Here is a 27,042-nt window from a genome sequence, read left to right on the forward strand (position 1 = left end):
ATCACTTAAATTTTGACTTTCACGAGGAAGCTGTGTATAACTTACCAATCAGCATTTCTATTAGGCTGCCTGCACTTCATTGCTTAACAGAGTTGTGGCGTTACCCAATCACACGGATTTGTCTACTCCACAGGGCACAGAAATACTGTCAAATGTCTGCGAGTTTATTGGTGGAAAATATCTATGTACTGACTTCTCTCATGGAAGGAATAACAACGTTTTTTAAAAGAAAGAGCGAATTGTTGCAACTTGTAAATAGCCCTTAAGTTGATGTTTGACACGCATGATATGATGAAGTTAGACACTGGGAAAAAGTTGCTACACAGAGTGATTTGACCTCATTCCATTTAGGTGCATTTCACACAGAGGCTCTTTGTGCATTTACTATGGGAAGCTATATGTGAGTGTTTGTCCAAGAAAAAAGGAAGAGCGAGTTGAATTTAGACTTGAGACTCCCACATACACAGAAAATGAGGTTTTCCAATTTTGGGCTGCGGAATAAAATCCATACGCCACTTAATTTTATAATGGCACGTGCAACTCAACTAGGCCAGATCATGTGCCACAGCCTCTCATGCAATCGAGTCGCTGTCTGACTGACAGGCGAAAAAAAAAAAAAGACACGAGTCTGCTGAGGTCAACGACCTTGACTTGTTTTGGACCAATCTGATTATTTGCTTGTACAAACGCTGCTGTAGTACCACATCATCTTCATCGTGGATCGAAATGCATGCACATGACATTCGCATCGCCTTCATTAAGCAGTCAGAGCCAAGTAAGTTAGACATATAGGGAAACCCAAAACAGGAATGTATCTGTTTATTAAGAAAAAAAAATAATGCAGAAAAAGGGCACTTTGTCTCTACAAGGTCCAAGCCCTGATTTTATCTATGTGTGCCCTTGTGTATGGCTTATTTCTTTTGGATGCCTTATTGCGCCAGACCCAGGCAGCAATCTGAGTAGTGAAGCCAATGTGAAAGTGCTTTAAATTTGCATTCTCTCTCAACGGTCGATCAGGGGAAGAAAATAAGTCCAAAAGAAGTCTGATCACATGGAAGTCTATGAGAAAATGGCCCCAATTCTCACTTCATTTATTCCCTCAGTAAACAATGTAAACATGAGTTTATGGTCTCCATGGCTAGTGTCAAGTCTACGATCAGCATGGTGTTCATTTAGTAAATTACGGCGCCATTTATAGTAAAATAGATGACAAAACAACATATGCTTTAGAGAATGGCTACCTTGTGTGATTGTGTCAGATTGCTACAATGGCACCGCTACCATGGCAACGCTGCTGCAACATTATAACCGTGGCGTTACTTCCATGCTACCAATGTAATTAAGATTAGGCCTACTTTAACTGTGAAGTTTACCTTGAAATATGAAGCTAACTTTACAGCTTCTCTTCATCACATCCACCTGTCTCTCCTCCTCCCCAGTCCAAATATGGTCACTTCTGCTCGCTGGGTGCAAAAATCCAAGATGGCGACAGCCAAAATGCAAGATGACAATGACCAAAATCCTACACTTTCACATGCATCTTCACATACAGGTTGAAGTAAATGCTAAAATCAGGATGCTATCATACTGAATGTGGTAATGCTAACATATTTGGTGTTAAGAAGGCTACCTATTCTTATTTGAGTTAAATGAACATAAAGCAAAACTGGGAATGTATTTTTTGCTGGTATTTCATCAGAAATCCAAGACGTGGACAAAAATAAATGTTATCACTGATTATGGTGCTCGATGCAAAGTAAAGTAATTAGGGTTGATCTGCTGGGAACGATGGACATCTGTACCAAATTTCTTGGCAATCCATTTAATGGTTGTCGATTTCATTAACAGCCGAAAACGTCTGTTTGTTGGCGTCACTGAAAGAAAAGTCAGGATTGTACAATTAAATAGGGTTTTATCAATCCATGATATGTTGTTGAGATATCTTTGTCTGGACCACATTAGTGGGCAGAAAGGCCCACCAACACACAACACTGCTAAACAACCTCTCTTCTGAGTGATAATCAGCTTGGCCCGGTGTTCCCTGAATAGTGTGCAAACTAATGATGAGCCATTCCAACCAATATCCTCAGCCTACTTCGTCAAGCTGTGATTCTCTTCGCATTGGTTCTTATTACTACTGTTATGTAACCGGGCCTGCTCTCACAGCCAGGCTCTTTATTGGCAAATCTTGAGCACGCGAAGGGGAAAATGTTTGCTGTGTCTCTCCAAAACTCTACAGGAGCTGGCAGTTCAACCCATTTTAGTGTACTCAGTCTTTGCTTTCTTAAATTTAAGGCACTATGATTCACACCAAGAATGTTGTCCACCATGCTTTACACAGCTTACAACATCACTCCTACCAGAATCACTTAACATAGGGAGATGTTCCCAAAAATCTGTCCTTACACCAGTTACTTGTGAGCATGACTGTAGCTTACGAGCCCTAGACATGTACAATGTAACCAAGGAGTTGAGTGTCTGTATTCGAAGTACAGTATTTGACAAGTTGAGAGGGGATGTGTGTGTTTCTGGAGGACATGTATTTTTGGCCACTTGCTCGGTGTTTGTTTTGGCCGTTGAGACAGAGTCCAAAAATCTTGGTGTCTCCCATGCAGGTCTGCCTGTAAATAGTCAAGTAATGTTAGTAGTGAACTTTGAGAGCAAACATTCTTTCTGGGGCTTTAGGTTGGCCTCTGAGCACAAACAGTGCAGCAAAAGCAGGTTTCAGACAATGTGGGCACGCTGTACCCACCAGGATCAGGTTGTACAGCGTTTTTCTCGGTGCTTAACATCGTCGCTTGCAAATTATTTAAGCAAGACTGTGACACTATTGAAAGTAGTATTCTTTCTGACATGAAAACTTTTTTTAAGTGAATAAACTCAGTGTTTCTGCTGCAACAGCCCTCATTTGATTTGGTGGGTAATGTTGTGGCAAATGTAAGGTTTTAGCATTTAGGATCATTCTTACTTGGAGCCACAGTTGTCACTGTTCCGCAAAAGTCATGCATTCTTGCTAAGTAAACCAAATTAGTAGTTTTAATTTCAATGTCTTGCATGCTATTTTCAACAGTTTCCCTAGACGAGGTTATCATTGATATGCTAACAAGCTTGTATCTATATCAGCAGCTGAACCTGTGAATACACCTGACCTGAAGTGTGTCATTTGGGTCAGACATGGAGGCTCCTGTTGCCTCTATATTAGGGAGAGACAGTGGATGTGTAGCGTTTTGGTGACCATATTAGGGTGCTCCCTTATAAAGGGAATTGATTTGGGGAATCCCTCACTGTGAAGTAATCCCTGGCAAGTTCTTTATTGCCATTATCATAATATTATGCCATCATCACTAAGAGGACTCAGTGAAGGAATTTGGTTATTTTTCACTCAAAGACCCACAAAATCAAATATATTGCACAATGTACACCACTTTCAATAGAAACAAAAAATGTGAATTGCTCTATTTCATCGTAATAACAATGTATGAGGCCTGTGTGGTTAGAAATGCTGAAGAAGAAATACAACCTGTCTACACTCTTTTACAAGGTTTTTCTTTCACATGTGGTAAGTCAACACAACATTAATGATCAACCCTTGTTGACCATTTGGGCTACTGAACTTTCTTGATAAAAAATAAAAAATGAATTTCCTTCCTGCTCTTTGCATTAATTGATTTAATCGTTATGCAGTTTTATTTCCATGAATGTAAAACAGATATTATATGGGATTATGTTGTCATGAACTCTTGTGTTTTGTTGTCTTTTATGTACACAAGTGAATCTATTCTGAAAATAATAGTTAAACTTTAACCAGTTTCAAGGCACATGGTTTTATGTGCGTGACACATGTGAGTGCAGCTGTCAGTGATTATAGTTAGCCATGCTGTTCTCACGTGGGCCAACGTGGGTCCACTTTTCATTCACTTGGTTCTCTTCTCAGATTCTAACTTACCTTCTGTGGTTGTACAACATACACTCTCATTTTTTTATTATGTGACATCCAGATTTCACAGCAGCCCTCTAATGATCACCTGCCTTTCATGCACATGCAGCTCAGTATTATCAGCGTAGCAGTGTAAATTAATTCCATCTCTGCATATAATTAAGCCAAGAGGCAAAACATTACGAAAGGAGGGGAGGAGGGTCAAGAAGAGAGACATGGTTCATCAGAACATTTTGATGTAATATCAGAAAAGGAAGCATACTGTTATTTTTACGTAAGACATTTATTTACCATGGGAAAGCCAGGCCAACAACACTTGTTGATGTCAAATTTACTTTCCTGTAATGGTTGCACTGAGATCTAGTAATAGAAGTATTGAAGTCTAATCTGAATCAACAGTAAGCAGAAGAACATTTGTTACGTTAGAACAGTTTCAGTTGAGTGACAGACTCTGAAAGCAGATTGAAAATGTTAAAAATGATTAGTGTACAATATGTGGGCTAAATGTTGCTGAGACTAAACTCTATGTTTTACGTTTGAAACATGGTTTTAGGGGCCAATAATGATTTAGAGACCCTGGAACAAGGTGTGGTTTATTAAGGAGAGTGGGGACCATATCAGGGCTAAGTGATTATGAACAATATTCAGCATAGTACAATAATTGTAGTGGAGTAGTATAAAGGAGGTAGAATTGAGAGAGTTCATGATCTCTTCACATCTTCTGTAGTATTAAATGTGTAAATATATGTTAAATATGCACTAACTCTTATTAATATAACAACCCTATTTTTTTTACAAGCATTAATCCTTCACCACCCACTTCTCTGTTTGTAGGAGGTTAGCACCATATACTACTTTAGCGTATTAGCATGCATTTGCTAAGTTGCTGAGGCTGATGGCAATATCATTAGTTTTGCACATATTTGGGCATAAACTTTAATATTGGACAAAATCAAATTTGGACCAGTATTGCAAAGTAATACAGTACAAGGCACAGATTCAGTTTCAGACAACTGTATTGGTCCCAAGAAGGGCAATTCGTCCTGAGTCACACAAACAACATCAACAAACAATCAGCATTGTGTCAAATATGCACAGGTCAACAACACACACTAAAAAGTCATCATTTAAAATAGCTACTGTATGAATTTAGCAGCCTGATGGCAGAAGAAATAAAAGATTTGGAATATCTGTTGGTTTTCCCCAGAGGAACATGATAACGGCACCTGAAGGCATCACAGAGAACAGACGAGACAAAACGTGGTCAGGTTGGCTGAGAACATTGTTTGCCTTCTTTTGAACCTGAATTTCCCAGAGGGAGCACAAGTCTCCTTGCTTGACTCCAATGCTTTTGGAACAAACAGTAACAATACTATTAAGGCTGTTCTTGTCCTTAATGGTTAATCCATTAAACCAACAGATCATCAAGTGGATTCTCTGTTGTTCACGTTTCACAGTAGATTCGGTATCAAACTTAAGATGACAATCAAACACTGTCCCAATATTTGTAGGTCTCCACAATCTGGACTTCTTCACCGAGAGGATTGGTATCGACATTTACGTTGCCATTCTGTTGGTATGGCAACAGCTCTGGTCCAAGTTGTTCTGTCTGCTACTGCATTAACAGACATTGCACCAGGGAAAACAAAGGGGGACATTTACAACGTCTTATGTTGTAAAGTTGGAAAAGTCCTTGCTGTTTTGCACATCAATTGAATGCTGTGGTGATGCTTTTATTTAACTTTTTAGAAATGAAAGTATACACCCAAGAACACATGATATTAGTGTAACGAGGATTTGGTTATATACTCTCCTCCATTCAGCCATGGACCTCGTGATTATGTGGAAAAAGACAGCTATCAGGCACGCACTGGCTGCAGTCTGTTAGAATTGATGCAGATCTCATGACGTTCAGACGCACACGTGTGGCTGCCGAGCGTGATTTGGATTCTCTCAAAATTCTATTAACGCAGCATTGACTTTGCAAAGGTCATGCTTTGAGCAGTGTCGCGGACGTATTACACACTCGTATGTTTCCTCAAGTTAAATCAGTTGGTGGCACATGGCAACAAAAATGCATCCACATGCACAGACATGCCATTCCCAATAACCCACATCATCCCCATCATCCCCCGTCGCATGACTTACATTGTTGCAGAGGGGACTTGGAGGAAAGAGGTCAAGTTAAGTGGTTGCACGTTCAGCTAGCTCGGCTCATATGACTGCCGTACCTTCAGATATTACTGAGGAGGGCCTGAGAGCTTCCTGTTGGGATGCCTGATTCAATCATCGTTAATCACAGACTTGGCAGGAGTTTTTGACCCTTCTTTAAATGCAAGAGCACACTGGAGCCAATCAGGGGCAACGTTATTTCTTCAAAGTGACAATCACGCAACAAGACTTACTGTTACAAATTGGAAGATGTTTTGGGTTCTTATTTCACCATTCATAGCTGTAGTCAAATCGATTAATTTATAGAACGCATTTAAAAACAAAATGTTGTAGGGGACAAAGTTGCCGAATGACATATAGGCAACAAAATGGTACTAGAGAGTTAGATCTCCAGGGCTTCTGCCTGTTCAATGTGACCCTGGAGCCAGCAGACAGTTTGCCTATAGCTCACTGGAAACCGGGAACCAGCTAGCCCGGCTCTGTCCAAACAAAATCAGCTTACCAACACCTCTAAAGCTCACTAATTACAGTGTTATAGAATTAGTTTAATCTGTACAAAACAATGTCATATCATGAGTGATGACACATTTTCAAAATGTTAAGGAGCAGTGTCTCATTTAGGGGGATGATTGGCAGCAATGGAATATAATATGACTAGGTTCTTTACCTGAAAATAAGAAATGTTGTATTTTTAAATTATCTTAGTATGTGCTATAATTATATTTATTTCATTTAGCTGTGATTCAACCAGGTGAGCAGACTAAGGATGCATTGTGACACAGTGCGGGTTAGTAACCATTGAATCACATCTCTGTGTCTGGCTCTGACCGAGGCTGAGTGTGAGTAAACTCAGTGGCTCTTTGCTAACCACATGAGCAGACAGCGATGTGCTGCAGGCAGGCTGACACTGATTATAGCAACCAGACAGCCGTGCTGCAGGACACTCAGCCTGGGAGGATCAGGCTCTTAGTTCACCACTCATCTCATAACTTTAAAGCTGCACATTTGCAAATCCAGAAGACTGCAAGAGGTTTAACAAACTAAACTTCCATAAAAGCATCGGTAGATCAGTAAAATAAAGATACATAAACTTTACCCCAGTGTTTATGTTTAAGGGGGAGACACAAGATGTTGCATGAAGCTTCCCCAGTTGAACTTTTTATGTTACAAGTTTTTTTAAATGTATAAAATAAAGCATTGTCTTATTAAATGTGTTCATTTGTATGAATTTTGAAAAAATCTCTGAACATTGGATGAAGGCAGGTTCAAATTGATGTTCAATTTTATATTAGAGTCAATGTTTTTTACAGAGGGTATTTGGAGATGTCTTTTTAATCACTTCATAATCAGAAAACACTATCAATATTGACAAAAGTAATTTGTTGCCATGATTTTAGGAAGATAATGTTCTATAAATCAGACTATGAAGGATATGAGCAAACCCCTCTGTTAAAACATTCACAATATCTATACAAATGAAACTTAGACGTTTGGTGTGGAATATGGCTATGAGTATGAGATTTTGAGAAAACATCCTTTCAAGATGAATTCGAGCCTTTTTACATTATCCCCGGTGATGTTCTGCATCTGTTTTCCAATAAATGCCAGAAAAAAATTCAAAAAAATGTATTTTGTCTTATTTTTTTATATGAGAACACAATGTTACACAAAGTTTTTTTTCTTCCTGGATAGCAAAATATGCTGCATGCTTACATCAGCTTGTACCAATAAATTCCAGTCAATCAAAAATAAAATTAACAATGAATATCAACGATCAACTTGGCTGAAACAAAGTGTCAATGCATGCTGTGATGTACAGATAGTATTATGGCAGGATATTTTCTTTCATGCTAAACAGACACCATTCTGGCCAGTGCATTTTGGATGATTATACAAGGCTGTCACATTGCGCCCCCTGTCTGTCGTCTGACATAGTAAAATATCTCAAACATTACAGTTAATACACCACTCCTGTTATAATATATAATTATAATATTATATAAAATGTGTATTTTTACTTTATTTATCAAATATAATGTGAACACCGCACATGTAGTAGTTCAACATGTGTGTTGCTGTCGCTGTTCCAGCAGATGGAGCAGTGAGGTCGGGATTTTGGCTGAGCTGGCTGTCCCACGGTCGAGTTAGAATAAGAGCGCTAACGTGGTACCGGAAAATAACACATTGTACTTTCAAAACAAAAGCAGATTTCATTTTCAAATTGGTTGCCAGTGATTTTCAATTTCTTGTATCTCTTTGCTTTGGACCCAGTGGACATCAGGGAGGGGCAGTAACGGGAAAAAGATAAGTGTGTGGTGGTGGAGGTGGAAAGCACAGCACTCAATAACACAGACCCCTCTTCCAAAGTTCAATAGGTTACGTGAAGTAATCAAAAGATAATTTAGATCATTAACTTCAAAGGTCAACAATGCAATGCATGGGATTTGTTGTAGGTGTGTATAACATATTTTCAACTGTTTTTAAAGTATACAATTAGAAAACGTGGCACGTTTCAGAGCTACATTATTTTTTAAAGTTGGCACCGGAAGCATCGCTGAGCATCGCGTGCGACTTGACGCCGGTCTTCTCCGCTCCGTCGGGTAGTCGATCGTACGGGAGACACCGAAGCGCTGGATTCAAGTGTCTAACCCGGGTGTTTGACTGTCGGTTCCTGCAGGTAGGACAACACAATAACAATGTAAGACATGTTGCGGTGCGTTTATGTCGTTCAGAGATGTGCGTCTGGTGAGTGTCGGGTCGTCTCGTGCAGTCATGAGTACGACAGTTGAAGTGGCATTTTAATTTCTTGACTCGTCTGTTCGTCTTTCGGCGAAGCTAACTTGCACATTCAGCGCGGTGACACGTCTGCGAAGTCCCGCACACGTTAACGCAAGCAACAAGTAGCGATGCGTTCAGTTGGGACGTGGGGCACAATAGCGCACGCTACACTAGCAACACCTCCAGTGTTGTCCGCGTCCCAGTCCGCGTTGAGCTGACGCGCACGATTAATGAACGTAAGTAGCTAGCTAACTGTTAGCCAACTGACGTTAGTTATAGCAGGGTCGTAACGCTTTTCTCTAGTAACGTGTAGCTGCGCACACTTCTCAATGAAAAGAAATAATTTAGTTCCCCTTCGCCTTTTGTCAAATGAAAGCGTGAAACCCGGTTGTTTGAGGTTACAATACACTCTTGACTTCGGCTTTCAAACAATTGGAAATTAACATCCTATGACATAAATAAAACGAGTCAGACCGGCTTCTTCGTCGTTAATTACGATATCATAAACACGTCATATCAGTCGACGTGTTGCGGGAGTTTGGTGTAATTCCGCCCAGTCAACAAGTGGTAGGTTTTATTTGCGGAAGGTGTGTGCGATATTTGACGGGTTTGCACTTTTACTGATGGGCAAAAGTGCGTTAAAATGTCAGCATTTTGGCTGTAGTTTGGTGTGACAGTGAAGGGGGCATCGTGTTACTGTAGCTCGGTTAGACGTAGACTCGAACCCTCCAGGCGGCGGGCTGTGGGTATTTCTGGACAGCCTAATGGTAGGGTTTACCCTACATTTACTGCAGTTTTAGTTGTTTTCGTTCCATCGCCATGTGTCTGCTTACTTTCCAACTCTCTGCCCTTGTAAGGGGATGCACATGGACTGCTGGGTTAATAGTGGGAAGTGGTTCAGGCAATCACAGGGCTGTAAATGACAATGGAAACTTTCCCCCCTCAACTTTATGACTAGATTTACCCGTATAAGAATGTATCTGCCCACCATACTACAACTTGTACACAATGATCAAAGATGAGTAGTAATCTTTGCAGTCAGAATAAACAGGAAAACACACAGACCTTACACACTGTTCTGGACATTCTCTAGTTGAGTTGTCACATGTTCTTATTTACATAGAGTGAATAGTTGGTCAACAGGTGGTGTGACGTGTACTTTTTTATGATTGTGCAACACAGCAACGGAAATTTAAGGTCAAAACTTTAAACTTTCAAGATCATTGCAAAAAAAAGTAATGTCTTATTGCTGCATATTTTACATTTTGCATTTTGTTATGGGACATGCTAGGAATTACTAACTGATGTTAGTGTGAAGTATAACCAAAAACATGCGGAAGGAATTGCAATGTCTTTAAACGATTGCTTTCCCATTTCTCTCATAACTCAGTCATTGCACATTTTCTTCTCTTTTAAATCAGTATGGCACTCATTTTTTCCTCTCTCAACTCAGTCATTGCGCTCCTTCATTCTCTCATAACACAGTTATTGCACTCCATACTGAGTAAGTAGACAAGAATCAACGCTCAGCAGGCAATTTTTAATGGAATTGCAATATCTTTAAACAATTGCACTCCCTTTTCTCTCCAAAACTCAGTCATTGCACTCCGTACCGTCTTTGCAACCTCAAAAGTAATGGTTGCAATCTGACATAAAACAGAATTTTTGACAGATACACCAGGGGAGCTGTTGCTGCTAGAGGGGAGCTTATCTGTCCCCAGGGTCCTGTGTTTCACAGTTCAAAATCCTCTAAATATGACGCATTAAAGAAACCTTTCAAAGATCTTATGATCTCAGCAATTATTTTTTCCCCCTAAATGTCCAATATGTCTTTCCCTGGGTTGAAAGGTTGAAATCACCACCTACAGCTTATAGCCTACTGTGTAATCAATTACTCAATTATTAACAATTCAAACTGCATTTGAAACATCCATCTCTTTTACGAAAAGAACCCATACCAATCTAATAAATGAATAATAGAATTCTTTCCTTTTTGAGTCATACGTGCATGTTTTAGCATATCCTGACAGTCCACAGGCTACCCAAGTCTACCGTTTCTTTTGGCTTACATGTGCTCACTTACAGTTTGTGTCCAGACTGCAGGGATGGGCCGTTATCTGGATGGCTGACGGACGGGGACGAGGAACGATCACATGATAAGATGCTGGCTCGTAACCGCTTCCTCCTCCTGGTGGTGGTGGGCGGGGCCGTGCTGGCCATCATCAGTCTGAGCCTCCAGTTCTGTAAGTGTAGTGTTCGTCCTCAATTTGACTTCTTCAAATATTCATTGTCTTTCTGAATCCCTGGCCCAGTTTAAAAGTGAACAAACCCCCCCCTCTTCTGCTCAGTTCTGTTTCATGTGTGTTTGTGCTCATACATGCATATCCTTTCATTGCTTTGCCATTCAGTAGACTCCATTCATACCAAAACAAAGCACAATCCTCCATAGGCATCCTATAAATATCCAGCACCAGCAGTGGGACTCTGGATGCTCTGAAACCCTCGGGGAGACTCTGGCAACACGCTCACATCTGCTGTGGAATGCCTAGGTGTACATGATCGTGTCTTTCATCCATCAAGTCATTGTTCAGCCTCTCTGTAGGTATTGTGTAGACTGCGTATCCCTGCCAGCCGCAGTGAATGCAAGGAAACCAGCGCTCAGTCAACGGTCTCTCCCCCGTTGTAAGTCATTTGCAAGCCTCGCAGGCGTGATTGGAAAAACAGTGGGTGAAGAAGCAGTACGAATGGAAATTGGTGTATGTAAAATGTGTGAGATTAAGATACTTTGTGCTGGATTCCTAAAAAAAAAAAAAAACCTCAGTGCCGTTGAAGTGTTTGAGGTGATCGTAAGCTTGTGTCTGGAGAAGCATATAGGATTAGACTCATAAATCACACACACACATGCATGCACACACAAGGACATACACAGGATTATAGTGAAATGCAACAGAGCTGATATCTTCTGCACGTTCTGTCAAAATTCCGTGAGCCGTCCTTCATCAGCTTCCTCCTAAAGATACTGTTTCCTCATTTTAAACTCCAAATGTGTAAAGCTTTGGGTACTAAAAGCTTTCACTTTTACTTTCTCTTCTGTTGCTTTAAATGCCATAAAAGAAGAAAAAAGAGAAAAAAAAATCATAGCAAGAGCAAGTGGCTATTACTCATACTTGTCTAGTGTGTGCACTTTGTGACCCCCACATACACACCCCCTCCTGCTGCACTTTAAAGTGTTCTTGACCACTTAAGAGGACGTTGCTGTGTAAGTTATTATTAATGCCTGGCTATCAAACCCACTCATCTGCTGTCCTGTAATCCGCTTCTATTCTAAAACTCAGGGGCGAAAAACAATGTTGAAGTTGAGAAGATTCGACTTTTTCCAAAATAAATGACATGTTTTTACAGACAGAAAGGTACCGTTGGGTGCCAGAAAAACTAGAATAAAATACTGACGAATGAATAAACTATATAATGCGTGTCATTTGCTCCATTATGAGATCTTTCAAATGAAACATATGAGTACGAGTATGAAGCTCTCGTCTTGTAAGTGCATGTGTAACATTCTACTCAAATGGAGCTTACCTCTGTCATGTGATCTGCAATCAAGCACATTGACCCTGCAAGCTCCAGCCAGATACTAGGTGTCTTTTTTTCTAAGTATCTTTATTTTTTTGAGCAGTAGTATGCTGGAGAAAAGCTGCCGTCATCATTTATTCATCGCATACACCGTAGAGATGGATTTGAGCCATTATCCAGGAGAAAGCATATGGGATTTCTCCTCATGTTTAATACATGGTCGGCTTCTGTTTTTGTTCCACGTTTCTTTTCATTTTCTCCACCGTCCGCATTTCAGCCTCTGCAATATCTTGTCTCAGCCCATTCACGTATTTATTATTGTGTGTTGACCATTACCATGTGAGTCTGAGTGACAGATGATGATCGATGGTGGGGTAAATGCCTCTCTCTGGCTCCAGACTACCTCAAATTAAAGCCGGGATGGCTGCGAACAAGGCAGCAAAGGGAGCGTTTGCCACGCAGAGTGACACACGGGGGACTCCCAGAGACCCTCCAGAGAGGACAACGGCTGGCATCTAGAGAAAGGGAACTATTTGGAATTGCTAGTGATGCGGAAGCAGAGCTTGATGGGAGTTAAGTGCTCCAAGAGTGCACAGTGAGAAGTGGATGTCATGGGAGAATATATATATATATATATATATATATATATATATATATATATATATATAACAATGTAACAAAATAAGATAACCCCGGGTGGAAAAAGGAAGACGGGGAAATGGACTAATCGTTAAACAAGGAATTTATTTATGACAGAAAATAATCAAACGGTCCCAAACATAAAGCAAGCTTCTGGGGAAAACAAAGCCGGTACACCTGCAACACGACCAATTGACAGGGTTAAATGTGAAGACGAAACTAGAAAGCAAATACAGCCCACCAGCCACCCTCCTTTCAACAAAGGAGTAAATGTGATGGTGCACAACTTCCACAAGCTGGAGCGCTCTCACAAGCACCCAGCTCCATGCTGTACGATGGCACACTCCTGCCTTCTCCTCCGTCTGCAGTTCACCTCCAGGCTTTTAATGCTCCCTTAATTTGGAGAGTGGATTCAGGTGTGTGCGCCACACAGGTTGGGAGGCTGGAGGGCGGAACCTGGAGAGTGAGGAGAGAAGAAAACACCGCACACACACTTTTTTACATGACATTTTGACAACTATTGGATGGAGTCCTGTGGCATCTTTGGTGCACACATTCATGGTCCCCAAATGATAGTCCTCTCACACCAGCAAACCTCATGACATGCCCATCACCCTCAGCTGTATACTTGGTAATGATGGAAATGGAAAACCTGCCTGCAAAACATCAGCATGCTAGCATTGTCACTGTAAGCACGTCAGTATGCTGGTGCTGAGGCGACAGTGCGAACAAATGAGCCCCTGTGCCACTTTAAATAAATATAAACTAAAATGCAACAGCAGATCGCTGTCACTTTGAGAAGATGACACTCCATATTAAAGGATTTGGATCAGCAAGGAAGCAGCCAAGGGTTCTTATCAGTACATCCCAGCTGTCGCTGTATTGCCAAGTATTAGCGCTTAATTAAATGTGTTGAGATGAATGTTAATCTGTTCACAGATACAGGGTTTGTGTCCCAGCACATTGTTTATTTATAGATCGGCCGAAGCTGTAAGCTCTGCCTTCTCCAGTTGTAATGGTCCTGATTGTGATTAGTTCCCATGTGAGAAAGCGATGGGAAGTGCGATTCAATCTGTGTGCAAGTGACAGAAAGAAAATCTGTCATTTGGGCTGCAGGTTGCCACACACACACACACACACACACACACACACACACACACACACACACACACACACACACACACACCTGCTGCCAGCACAGACCACTTTGGAGCCAGATAAATGGGGGCACTTCAGGCCAGACCTCATTCTGTGTACCTGTTCCCCACGTAATCACTGTGGTGTAATGGCGGACACAAAATGTGTTCGCATTTTGAGGCGGAGCACCCTCTGTGCTCATGCTTTTAGGTAGAAGTCAAGCTGTGTCTTTGTGCATAGCAATGGGCTCACCACAACACGGAGGTGTGAGATTTAACAGGATGTATGCACGATGTTTAGATCTGGATTTGTGACGCGTGCGTGTACGAGGAGTGTTTTACCATTAAAATTCAAGAGAAATGTAACATTCATAAGTGTCAAACGGAGTTGTCAACCTTGTTGAAAGCCCTCTCAGGCAACCTCACAGTGTTTGTAAGATGTAATGCAGCCGGACGGAAAGTTGGGAAGGCGTTGCTAAATGCTTATTGCTCCTCCAGCCACAACGAGCGTGTGAGCCATTGCTGTGTATGCGCTTTACAAAAGCCCCATTGTGTGAGTTACTGTGGCTAAGCTGGCCTCCGAAGGTTTGGTTAGTCCAGGCAGGCGTGTATGTGCGTGGGTGGGTAGCTGGGGGCACAGCGCGGGGAGAGGGGGACAGGTTGTGGTAGTGAATCGGCTCCAGTGTGCGTGGCTGGACCTCAAGCTACGGAGGAGTCGTCAAAATGGTCTCCGCTGTTGCCGCACACCTTCTCCTCTTCCTCGTCAGCGGTGAGTTCGCGGCCAAATCTTCTCATGGAAAATCAACACTCTTTTAATGAAGTCCTTACTATTCACCATCTATAGAATACAGAATAGCCTCACATGGATTTCACCATGTATTTAACTAACAGTGGTCTCGCTGTGCTGCTCGAGGTGTAAACATTCTGTAAATCTTCTTTGTATCTTCGTGTAGAGACTGGGTTTGTGAGTAGAGTTATGGCTGTAAGTAAAGGTCTGCATCCTATAGGTGGAGGGTGCCAGGCTCAGTCAGACGGCTGCTTTACAGACTACACTAAACATTGTCTCTCATCTCACTTAGTCCCTTCTATGTTTGTAAATCTAAAAAAAAGTATTATGGTACTTTATACAGACCAATGCATTTTGTCGACTTATGTGACTAATTCCTTGTTGTCCTATGTCGGTTGATTAAGTGACACAATCAGATTTTTAGGGCTACAACAATATATTTCAGCATTGATTGTGTTGATAATTTTGTCGAAATGTAAGATAAGTTTGCAGAATTGGCCCAAAGCACATGGTGACTTATTCAAATAGTTTCTTTTCTCCGACCAGTGATATCACATTTTCTAAATACAAGTCAAAGAAAAGTGCAAATTATTATACTGTAAAAGCTAGAACTACCATAAAAAACAATTGTTGATTGAATAACGATTTTGCCACATCAGCTGTGCATGATCTCATTGCAATCAATTATTTAGCCTATAAAATGCCAGAAAACAGTTTAATAGCCCTGTAATAGTTTACAGGAGCCCATGCTTGGGATTGCGTTTTAACAATGATAATAAAACTGAAAAAGTTAGTCGCGTTGACTGCCCTAAAAACACACACATTTCTGTTGAACTTGTGTGCTCGACAAAGTAACGTGATCCAGGGAGCTAATTTATAGAGCAAACATAAGGGGATTGATATTTGCACAAAATGTCCCGTCTCAAACTCTGTGAACTTCATGAGCTCAGCTGGAGAGAAGAGGATGTGGAAAACTGTACGAGTGTGTGAATGAGAGAGAGAGAAGGTGTAACCCCTTCCATACTTTCCCACTGTATACACGTACACTTGTGTAGATGATTTAAATCTGAGGGTTGTTATAGCGATGGGAATCCATTTGCTCTTTGTGCATTAGGATGGCGCAGGCCGGGCCTGCCAAAGGGCCTCACGGGTTCAACTTCTTTTTCTCCGGCGTTGGATCTTTGTGAATGGGCTTTTCCGTTCCCACAACATCGCTGCTGTTATTGGACCATTTCTGCCCGGGTTCACAGGTCACCGGTGTCCAGGCAACGTACTGGTAGCAGTGCGGGGTTTGGGCGTACAGAGCTGTTGACATGGAGATGAACTACAGTTGAATTGTTTTTTTCTTAATTTGCGCCACTCTCACTGCTCTGTCAGTTGGGCTTTTTACTTATTCATGTTCTTATTATTAATTATTTCTTGTAATATTCACTCAAATCTGTACATTTAGCAGATTTTAGAGCTTTTTACATTATCATCATCATAGTGGTCAGTCGGTCGCGTTGCCACTTTGGTTCAAACTGAAATATCTCAACACATGATCACCAGATAATGAATCCCCCTACTTTTCCTTTAGTGCCATCATACACTTGCCATGTTTGTCTTTTAGTGAAATAATAATATGGATTGCCATGATATTTGGCACAATTTCCAGTAAACTGATAGGCGACTGGGTCAACCACCTCTGTATGGTGATTGATCCTTAGCACTGGGGCTTGCACACAAATGCATGACTTAAAACATGGCATGTGAAAAATCCTTCTGCCATGCTCTATGCGCTAGTAGCAGCTAATGCTCCTCAGACTTGTCCTCTTTATTTTTTACAGTGAACCTGATCCCCATCACCCCAATCCTGGAGGAGCGACCCTTCCAGGCTGCAGATGGAGGCGTTGGGGCACCACTGGGGAAGAGCAGAAAGAGAGTGTTCCCGGTTCCTCACACTCAGGAGCCCAACCCCATATCTGAGGCTTACAGCTACTGTAACACTCCCAATCGCACCGAACAGGCCTGGGAGGGTGAGACCTGCACGCTGACACATGCAATCTGTCCAACCCAAGTAAAGACTGCACTGTCTGTTGACCAATATTATGTGATTTGAACTTGGTAGCGTCTTCAATTTGTGTTTCTAAAAGACTTGGATTGATGTGAAACCGATCTAAACCCTTACCAAGTTAATTCTTTCCCATTTGGGGGCAGCAAGTGCCACAGCATCACTACTTAGGAGAGAAACGAATTCAGATCACTTTGAGAATTGCCCAATTTGATGGACAGCCTATAAATACTTAATATAATAATAATGTCAGATTTAGTGTGTCAGGACACGGGGGGGTGTTAATTATGCGAAACTCTTTTCTACTAGATTGAATTATCCATAATGCTGCAGCGCTCCCTCTCTACAGCACAGCAGCAGCCTTGTTTTCCTCCATTGAAAAGTCAGCACAGCCCGAGGCAATAATGCAAATATCCTTCACTTTCAGACAAGTTGTTCTTTTCCTGAAATTTAAATGATGTAGTTTTTATAGTTTAGAATTAGGCCACAGGCACAGCTAATGAGTGTCTCCTCTGACAGGTCACAGTCCCGCAGACTACAAGCTGCTGTCTGTCCAGGTGATGATTCGCCATGGTGACCGCTACCCACTCTACTACATCCCCAAAACCAAACGGCCCGCCATCGACTGCACCTTGTCCAGCAACAGGTACACACACAGCAAATAATCTAATTATACGGTAAAACATTACACATCTTAATGTCAGAGTCAAAGTCTTTATAGTTCCTTCCTTACTGTAGAAGTATGTGGTTTCCATCCCTGGAGGGTCCCTCCACCTAGTCTCTTTCCAAAGAAGAACAATGTGTTAAATCAAATCCTCTTTTTTTGTGTGACAACCCTAAACTGGGTTGTTTGGAGAATAATGTAGAAGTGGAGTAGTTTACATTCAGTCTCCTTGATCAGGAGAATCATTCATTAGTTACCAAAAACCCACCTGGCATTGAAGTGAATGTAGATCTGTAGTCTCTGCAGCCTACACGGTACCAAAGTAAAGGAATCCTAAATATCTAATAACAACGGCATAGTGAAATCCCTTGTTCCTACAGTCTTTTCTGAAAGGCTATATATGTCAATTCAATTCAATTTTATTCTTAGTGTCATATCACAACAGAAGTTATCTCAGGACACTTAACACATTGAGCAGGACTAGAGTACGCTTATGATTTTCAGAGTTAATAGTTTCAAAGTCCCAACATCACCAGGAGAAAGCGTTACAGCCTTAATAGGCTTTTAGAAATCTCAAACAGACCAGGCCCGTGGGCTCCAACTCCATTTGGTGTTGGTAGTAATATTAACAGTAGTTGTAGTATTTACAGAAGCAATAGTAACAACAAAACAACAAACTGAAGGATAGGGCTAAAACGGACAACATTGTTATTTAATCATCATTTCATTGCATTGTGTTATGAGGCGTTCAAGGCTTCAATAAGTAACACCGCCATGTCCACAACGAAAGAAAGAATATAAGAAGCTTAATTTGGAGCATTCTTCCACCAACAAGAAAGACTTATTTCCCACAGTTTCAATTAATCCAGGTCAGATTTAAGGGCACCGAATACCACGGGGGATTTCAGCAGCCTTCCCGAGCAGAGCCCCAGCTACCTCTGTGTGATGCCTAACGAGGAGGCCTGCTGGAAAGTGGGCGAGAGTGAGACACCACTTACAAGCAGCTCCTCATATCCTCCTGCAGAAAACTGCTGCTTTGAAAGCAGCTGTCGGAAAAAATGAGCTCAGCGTGTTAAATAGAAGGCATTTCTAGATTGTTCTTTGTGGGGGTTTTTTAGGCTCACTGGAAATGCTAATTTACATTTTTGCAATAGCGGGAGCTATATATGCATTAAACTAGGACTGCGACAACTCAATTGGTTTCCCCGCGTTGCAGGCGTCGGCGATAGCGGGGCGGGTCTGGTTTGCTACATCTGTTCCGCTGTGCTTCGGTGCGGATGGAAACACAAACACATGGAAACACATTTGCATGAGCGTGTGAGGTCTGACGGAGCCGAGGTGTTGACGGTCTTATCTCGCCTCGTTTGAGCCGCTCCGATGAGGCAGAACTGCCTTCCCTACGGAAATGTGTGTGGAAAAGACACGCACACAGGCTCAAATTAATATCGTTATCTTCTTTCCTTCATTACGCTCCATTCTCTCGTGTGTGTCTTCTTTGGCAGTCTGGCTCCGCTCACATTGGCCGTGCTGCTCTTTGAAGAGGGCCAGATGAGAGCTCCTGATAGGAAGTTATTAAAAGCCAGCATGCCTCTGTACTTCAGCTTCAGAAGGAGTCTGAAATCAGCACTTTCACACCCACTTTCTGTGTGCATGCTGCTAGGATAACAAACATGTTTGCGCTTTTGAATGCAGGGATATTTCTGGTTTGGTTCAGATGTGACATGCTCTTGGATTATTTATTTAGACCATGTGGGTCAATAAACTCCATGTGACCCATCCCCTGGTTTTGGGCTGCGTACCTGAGTTCAGATTTAGCCAATGACTTTGCACACAGCTTTAACCGCAGCCACATCAGCTTTGCACATCTGGATGGAGCTGGGCGCGCTTGTAATCTTGGGAGCTGGCACGGTGACACACAGTTGCATTTCAGATTGATCCTGCAGGATGGAGATGATCTGTTATGCACATTTAATTATTAGGTATTTCCAATACCTTTGCTCTTTGAACTACAGCTAAAAGTAGGCCGTCCAGCTCACAAGCCTCTTATGATGATGGGTTCTATTAAGTAATGGACTGAAATGCATTATAATTTAACTAATATACATGCATATAATTACATGTTGACATATCCTGTCTCAGCTGTTGCTATGGAGAGCTGCCGCTCTTCCATGCCGTAGCAGTCTCCCCCAGGCTGTCACCACCTTGTCTTTCCGAAAACACTGGTTTCAGCTGGTCTGGTTCTCTGTTGATCGACTGGATCAGTCAGCAGGACACTGAAACGGCTTACAAGCTAAGCTAGCTGATGAGCAGACTACATACGGACTGAATCTAGCGACCTAGCATGCTGTGAATCGAAGAGGGCTAATGCCAGGTAGTGTAATGAATCAATCTTGGTGTTAGAGATGCCAAACAATGAGTCCCCACTGGCCTTTTATTAGATAGTACGCCAATAGCGGGTTCACGAGGCGCATTACAACCTGGGCCACCGGAGTGGATACTGTGGACATAACGTTATTGATTGAAGCGCCGTTTAATAATATACAGGTTGGAATGAGCCAACCTGGTGTTGTAGTTGTGGCTGTCAATGTAATACATAGTGAGAAACCATGTCCAAAACACCAATATGCCATTTTTGTTTGCTTCATGTATTCAGTTGAGGGATATTGTGAGTGTCTTTTGTGAAGCGGAAGCCACTTTTTGAGTTTTTTCCACTCCACTTTAGCCTTTCCAGTCAGGCTTTTTTTGTGTTTTTAATGCGACCATTGAAAATGTGCATAAAGCCTGGTGAATTGAAAGACATTTACCGTGGTCATGATCACATGCTGAGGTTAGCATTCAGCTCAAAGCATGGCTGTCAACCTTTTTTCTTCCTTTTCTTTTCTTTTTTTACAAATGAATAGCAGCACTTCTTAAGTTTAAGTTTGGAGAATTTGTGGTTTGAATGTGCTTTTTTTAGTGGAGAGATTGAATATTAACAGCTTATTAAATATTTCAGTGTGTTTTCGGAATAATGTAGGTTATTTCTGTTTCTATTTAGACCAGGGTGTAATTACAGGGATCTGAACGAACATATGCCCAGGGCTGAATCCTGAGAGAGCTGTGTGTGTGTGTGTGTGTGTGTGTGTGTGTGTTGGCACCAGCTTGCCGACCCACTGTCTCCACGTCTGCGGTTAACTGAGCTCTCTTTAGCAGGGAGCATCTCTCTCTTTCCCCTATCTCCCCTCCAATACAGTCTTCGTCAGGGTTTTTTGTCTTTCTGCATCCCGTTTACCTTAATTCCTGTCTTGCACATTATCCCTGCATTCAGACCACATCTCCTCATCCGCTTTCCTGTTTACTTCTCCCTCTCATTTATTATACCTATTTCTCCCCATCTCTTCCTCCCTGCTCACTAATCTGTCCCCTGCTCTGTCCCATCCAGTGATAATCATTCCCGCTTAATGTAATTGCGCTCTGTAATCTTTGGTTAGCAACAATCATCCTAATAGACAGGCTGGCTGGCTCTTTGTCCACACTAGTGCGCCCATCCGCTGACGTCTAGTCTCCCACTGCAGCCAATTAAATCTAGATTACCCCAAACCCCCCTCAGCAGACCTTCTGATGACGGAGCAGAAAGGAGCACTAGTTGGCTGATGTGCCTTGTGGTGCATATTACTGTGCGAGTGAATGTTAAAGTGCAGAGGGATGCAAGTTAGGAGGACGGCTGCAGATGCAACGTGACAGCAAAAGGAAACGATGCCCTCAAAAACAAAAAATGGAGACTAATGTTTTCAGAAGAGATCTGACAGAAGAGTAGTGCTTTGAAGGTTTTTTTATTTGGGCTAAAAAGAGGAAATTGTGTCAAATGTATCTGTGATTGTTGTCCTTGAAGCCAGACACCAGATTATGTTTACTGTGTTCAGTCAGTTACAACATTCCCAAGCATGATTTAAGGGTAATGACAGAAGGTCGTTTTTTATGATGTGTTCTCGAACCAGTCCATGATCACTATGGAAACTGTGTGTGTGTGTGTGTGTGTGTGTGTGTGTGTGTGTGTGTGTGTGTGTGTGTGTGTGTGTGTGTGTGTGTGTGTGTGTGTGTGTGTGTGTGTGTGTGTGTGCGCGCGCATGCTCCTTTAATCCCTGCAAGCTGAGCTGCAGCTCCCACAGATTTGTTGTATTAAACTGTAATCTTCAATCATCTCTAATCTATCAGATCACCGACTGCTCCTCTTGCTGCCCTCATCCCCCTGTGTGTGTGTGTGTGTGTGTGTGCGTGTGCATGTGTGTGTGTTTATGCGTGTTTGTACTCGCGTGTGTGTTTATATCCGAGTGTGTGTCCCAAGGCACATTCTTTCATCTTTTTATATCTTCATCTCCCATATTCCCTCCCACACATATATACAGTAGAACTGTGCTGTTGTCCAGGAGTGTTGTGTTAGAGAGACACCTGGTGGTGGATAAAGGAAGCACATGCAGTTAATAACTAACATGAGATAATGTTTTTTTGATTGAATTGTCAAATCTTGTAGTGGCAAATGACAATCACAATTTACCATATTCTACATTGATGTTATCAAATATTAGTTACTTAAAAAAATAAAAAAACAAGCAATGTGAGGTGCAAAACATAAAGACGTTGACTTTACAGTGATTGAGAAAAACAGGGAATCCTCACATCTGAGAAACTGGAGCCAGAGAGGCTTGAGAAACTATTGTCATGATTAGCAGATCGACAATAATTACAATAACTCTTATTAATAATCGACTACTGCAAACCAAAGCATATGTGGATGCTATGATATCTTACGATATAAGATTGTTTTGTGGATAAGGATAAAAAAATGACTTGGAAAAAAGCTGTCTATGTCACTATCATGGTAGAGGTACACGTAAAAAAATGTGTGATGCTATGAAAAGCAAAATCAAAATATTTTTTGCCATAAACTAAAGCATCCTCCATTTTTTGTCTTTTCTCTGGATCCTAACAGTATTTTAAACCAAGATTATTTTCTTAAATGTATTGTACCTCATTCCATCCTGGATGGTCCTCAAAATATCTCGTTCCAAAGTGGTTGGACACGCGAGCTTTAAATCCACAGAGACGATGAGACAGCTGCTCTAACTGTTTGTCAGAGGTCAACAGTAAGCGCTTTGCTTTTAACAGGACGCTCACTAGTGTTAGTGTGGAACCGCTCAACTGTGTCTTCTGTAAGGTGAGCACACATAGTCGACTCTTTGATCTAAGGAGTCTGATTCAACTGCCAATGTCAAAGTTGAAGCATCACAGTGGTGGAAAAATGTGGTTATGAAACTAAGCACCCCCATATAGCCCAAATGGAATGATCCTAAATGTCTCATTTTACATAGAATGGCTTGGTTTAACCCAATAAATCACCATCTATATAGCCTATTTTGGGTATAAATAAAATATTTTGATAATAGTGTTAATCAAAATGTCAATTAAGTCATTTGCTTTCAATGTATGTGAATCATTCCCACTATGCAAAAACAGCCTGAGAAAGGCTACATAAGAACAACATAAAGCTTCTGTTTGCAAACCAAAATAATACATTTATCAATCTGAGCTCTCTGATAAGAACATAGCACTATCAGAGCGCTAGATATATTTTGAATTTATGAACAATTCTCTAAATTGTGCAGCGGGAGGCGCGTAGAATCGGCTGACAGCAGCTAAGTGATACTCACATGTATAATGTTATTGTTTTTACTGATTTGTGAGATTAAGAAAGCGTAAACAGAGAGGGGTCAATGAGCAAAAAGTATTTAATGACCAATCTGTAGGTTTCCATGAACATTTGGATGATGAGGGGAATGGTTTCAGGTTTTTACAATGTGTTGCTGGCATGGTTGAGGGGAGGTGGGGACCCTTGTGCATTCTTTATGGTTTTGTCCAGCTGTTACGGTCCTCTGGGATGGTCTTAGTCAGAGATGCACTTTTTAAAATCTTGAACATGAATATAGCTCTACATCCAGCCACGTTTGTTGGGTATTCAACCCCAACGCATTAATTGTAAACCAGCACAAAAGGTTATTACACTGACTTGTTACAAAACGCCTAATCCTTATGAATTGGAAAGTCAGACAGGGTAAATGTTTTGATTTGTAGAATTGGCTGGAGGAGTTCCTGAACCTTCTAAGTATGGAAAAAGCTGCATCATTCTTGGTGTATCCTGATAGCAATGGAAATGGCTTATGAGCCACAATAAGGTCATTTCTGGGCTCACAACGCACCCTCACAGCCATATCAGCAGCAGTGAGCAGCCTTTTAGCCTTCACTACAGTGATGAGGCTCTGTGATTATCTGAAAATGATGCACAGCCGTTGGCCCTGTCTGTCTCTGACTGTCATCCTTCATCGCCCTCAGGAAGCCTTCCCACCCTCTGCTGAACTCCTTCATCCGTCACATGGGCCAGGGAAGTCGCGGCCACTGGGAGTCACCACTGGGCTCCGTTCCCCGTCTGCCCAACCACAGTGCCTGTGAGACGGGAGAACTCACGCAGACAGGTAGGCGAGGAAGCAGGCGTCTTCCTGAAGAGCTGAACTTTACGTACACCAGTATTACTTTGTTGCACAACCAGCTTATTACTATATTAATAATTAATGTCTATTAATGTTGCTGTTTGTCCAGGTGTGGTGCAGCACCTGCTGAACGGCCAGCTCCTCCACCAAGCCTACAAGCGGCACAACCTCCTCCCCTCCGACTGGTCGCCCCGCCAGGTGTGGGTTGAAACCACAGGTAAGAGCCGCACTCTCCAGAGCGGTCTGGCCTTCCTCTACGGCGTCGTCCCAGACTTTGATTGGACGAAAGTGACCGTGCGGCACCAGTGGAGCACGTTGTTCTGCGGCTCCGCCTGCGACTGCCCGGCCAGGAGCAGGTACCTGGAGGAGGAGCAGAGGAGGCAGTATCGGCTGCGGGTGAGCGATACCCAACTCGAGAGGACCTACACCGATATGGCGCGGACTTTGGGGCTGCTCACCCGCCAGCTCCGAGCTGCGAACCCCATAGACTCCCTGCTGTGCCACCTGTGTCACGGCATTTCCTTCCCGTGCCTTCAAACAGAAGAAGGCACCGGTGGATGTCTGACGATGGCACAGTTTGCCGTGATTCGCCGGCAGCAACTCGACGATGAGGTGGATCGGCGACGAGTGGGCCTGTACCACAAATACGCCATCCTGGCCATGTACCCCTACCTCAACCGAACGGCCGCCAAGATGCAGCGCGTCGCCAAGGACAACGAGGCTGGCCGACAGCCTCGCGCGGGGGGCGATGAGGTTTTCACCCTCTCCTCGGCCCACGACATCACCATGGCCCCGTTGCTGAGTGCCCTGGGACTGGAGGAGGCACGCTTCCCACGCTTTGCGGCGAGAGTGGTCTTTGAACTGTGGAAGAGTCCCCCGGCCACGCAAGGACAAGCGAAGAAGAGGGCCGGCAAAGGGGAGAAGTCGAAGGCGAAGGACGGGGAAGCGTTCATCAGGGTGCTGTACAACGGCGAGGATGTGACATTTCACACAGCCTTCTGTCGCTCCAGCGACCGCCATGCCAGCCAGCCCCTCTGCCCTCTGAAGAACTTCCTGTCTTTTGTCAGGAGAGACATGTTCAGCGTTGTCAACGCTACTTCCTACCAGGAGGCCTGCTCCAGGCGCCCTGGTTGACAGACTGCAGAGTGCCTGAGTAAGGATGCAGGTGGCAGATGGTTACACCTCTGTTGTTCTTTATATTAGTCGTTTTCCACTTTGAAGACGGTGCACTTTCACGCCGCTCATAGTGTCCTAAAATTCTGCACTTTTTAAAAAAATGTAGTACTTTACATTCCTGAGCTCAAAGTGAATGGCAAACACGCACAGTACTGTACATCATATCTTCTCTCTACAAACTGTTTTTGTTTTTTAATACCGTATGTTTTCCAACGCATAAGAGATGGGTGATTAAAGGGAGGTTGTATGACACTTAGCCACTTTATTCCTACATTCCATATTACCATGGAATTGTAAAATTCCAGTATTCCCAAAATACTTTCCAGATAAGGGAACATTAAAGCTGGAAATACTATGCTGGATTAATAATTCATAGGAAATATTTTATGGAAAATAAATCTTTTCACTGAAAAATACTAGTTTTGGCCACGGGACTCAACGTGACTACTTGTCACGTAGCATTTCTTTGGGTTTTGGGGTTTATTCATGGCATTATGCGGTGTAATGATGAGGGTTATTTCTATATTTCATTGTTGTGGGTCTTTTTTTTTTAAGTCACACTGATTGCTTGGTACTTGAAACTGACACATGATAGGTGTTTTCTTTCCTTTACATTAATTTGCAGCTATAGAACATCTGTTGCTATATTCATTGGTGATGTAACCGGTCACATTACAGTTTTGTTTGGTTTTTCCTTGTAAGAAACCAATAAAGGTTTATCCTGAGACAGTTTTACATCGGTTGCTGAGAAACGTTTTCCTTGTTGGTATTTTGGTATAAAGTATGCAACCTGAAATAGCCATATATGTGTGTGTGTGTGTACATGACTGAACAATTTCCCATATAATGGAATATATATTATATTGACGTACCACTAGATGGCATATTAGCTCCACGTACCACATTCAAACCTCATTCTAACCCATCTGCTGCCATCAGTTATCCACTTTGTCAACGGTGAGCACAGCGCACAGTCAATACATTTATATAAATGTAAAAAACCTTGAGTGCCTATTCCCCCACCACTAGACAAGTCATGCGTCATCATCATTAGGAACATAATGCAACGCTGACAAGATATCAATTGTACGTCTCATTCTCAAAAGTGCCTCGGTGTGCTCGCGCTGCTTTTTCAGAATCCTCAGAATCAGGAGAGTATTGACTGGAAAATGCAATAACAACAGTGAGTTGGGTAAATTACATTTGCAGTATATGGATGTTATATTTGCCTGGCAGTAGACGACTATTTTCTAGTGAATTGGGAACACGATTGATGCTGTAGATAGATTACAAGTGTCATGTGCCGGGGCAAGAGTTTCTATTTCGTTACGCCATGAAGGCGTTTTGTAAGGAAGTTGTTGATTGTACGAATTTAAGGAGTTTATAATTCTGTTGTGATGTACATTTGACAGATTCACTTAATTCTATTGTTTCACAGGCGTGACAAGTAGGAATATTAAAGTATTAAAGAAAATCACATACCCAGACTTCAGTTCACGTCTCGATCCATAAGTGGAGGCGAAGCACGTTAATCGATGCAAATGTATTCCTAAACTTTCCCAGTTTAATCCCAACCTTTCTCCCCCATGTTATGCCATGACGTCAGGCT

General features: G+C 42.2%; 2 protein-coding genes across 3 annotated transcripts in view; one reads left to right on the top strand and one right to left on the bottom strand.

Moving 5' to 3' along the window:
- The window catches only part of farsb (phenylalanyl-tRNA synthetase subunit beta), a 387,447-nt gene that overhangs the window by 13,240 nt on the left and 347,165 nt on the right, over positions 1–27,042 (bottom strand). The gene's annotated exons all lie outside the window — the stretch shown is intronic.
- On the top strand, positions 8,671–26,168 carry pxylp1 (2-phosphoxylose phosphatase 1). 2 transcript variants are annotated; one of them, XM_084018719.1, is made up of 6 exons: positions 8,671–8,786; positions 10,984–11,130; positions 16,849–17,037; positions 17,592–17,718; positions 24,103–24,242; positions 24,367–26,168. In XM_084018719.1, exons 2-6 carry the CDS (start codon positions 11,049–11,051, stop codon positions 25,389–25,391), a joined length of 1,563 nt encoding a protein of 520 aa, XP_083874845.1. In that variant the 5' UTR covers positions 8,671–8,786; positions 10,984–11,048; the 3' UTR covers positions 25,392–26,168. The 2 variants fall into 2 exon arrangements, with proteins under 2 accessions (XP_083874845.1, XP_083874846.1); XM_084018720.1 differs by lacking the exons at positions 8,671–8,786; positions 10,984–11,130 and adding an exon at positions 14,847–15,004.

This window comes from Eutrigla gurnardus, assembly GCF_963514095.1.
Source record: "Eutrigla gurnardus genome assembly, chromosome: 10".
NCBI classification, from domain to species: domain Eukaryota; kingdom Metazoa; phylum Chordata; class Actinopteri; order Perciformes; family Triglidae; genus Eutrigla; species Eutrigla gurnardus.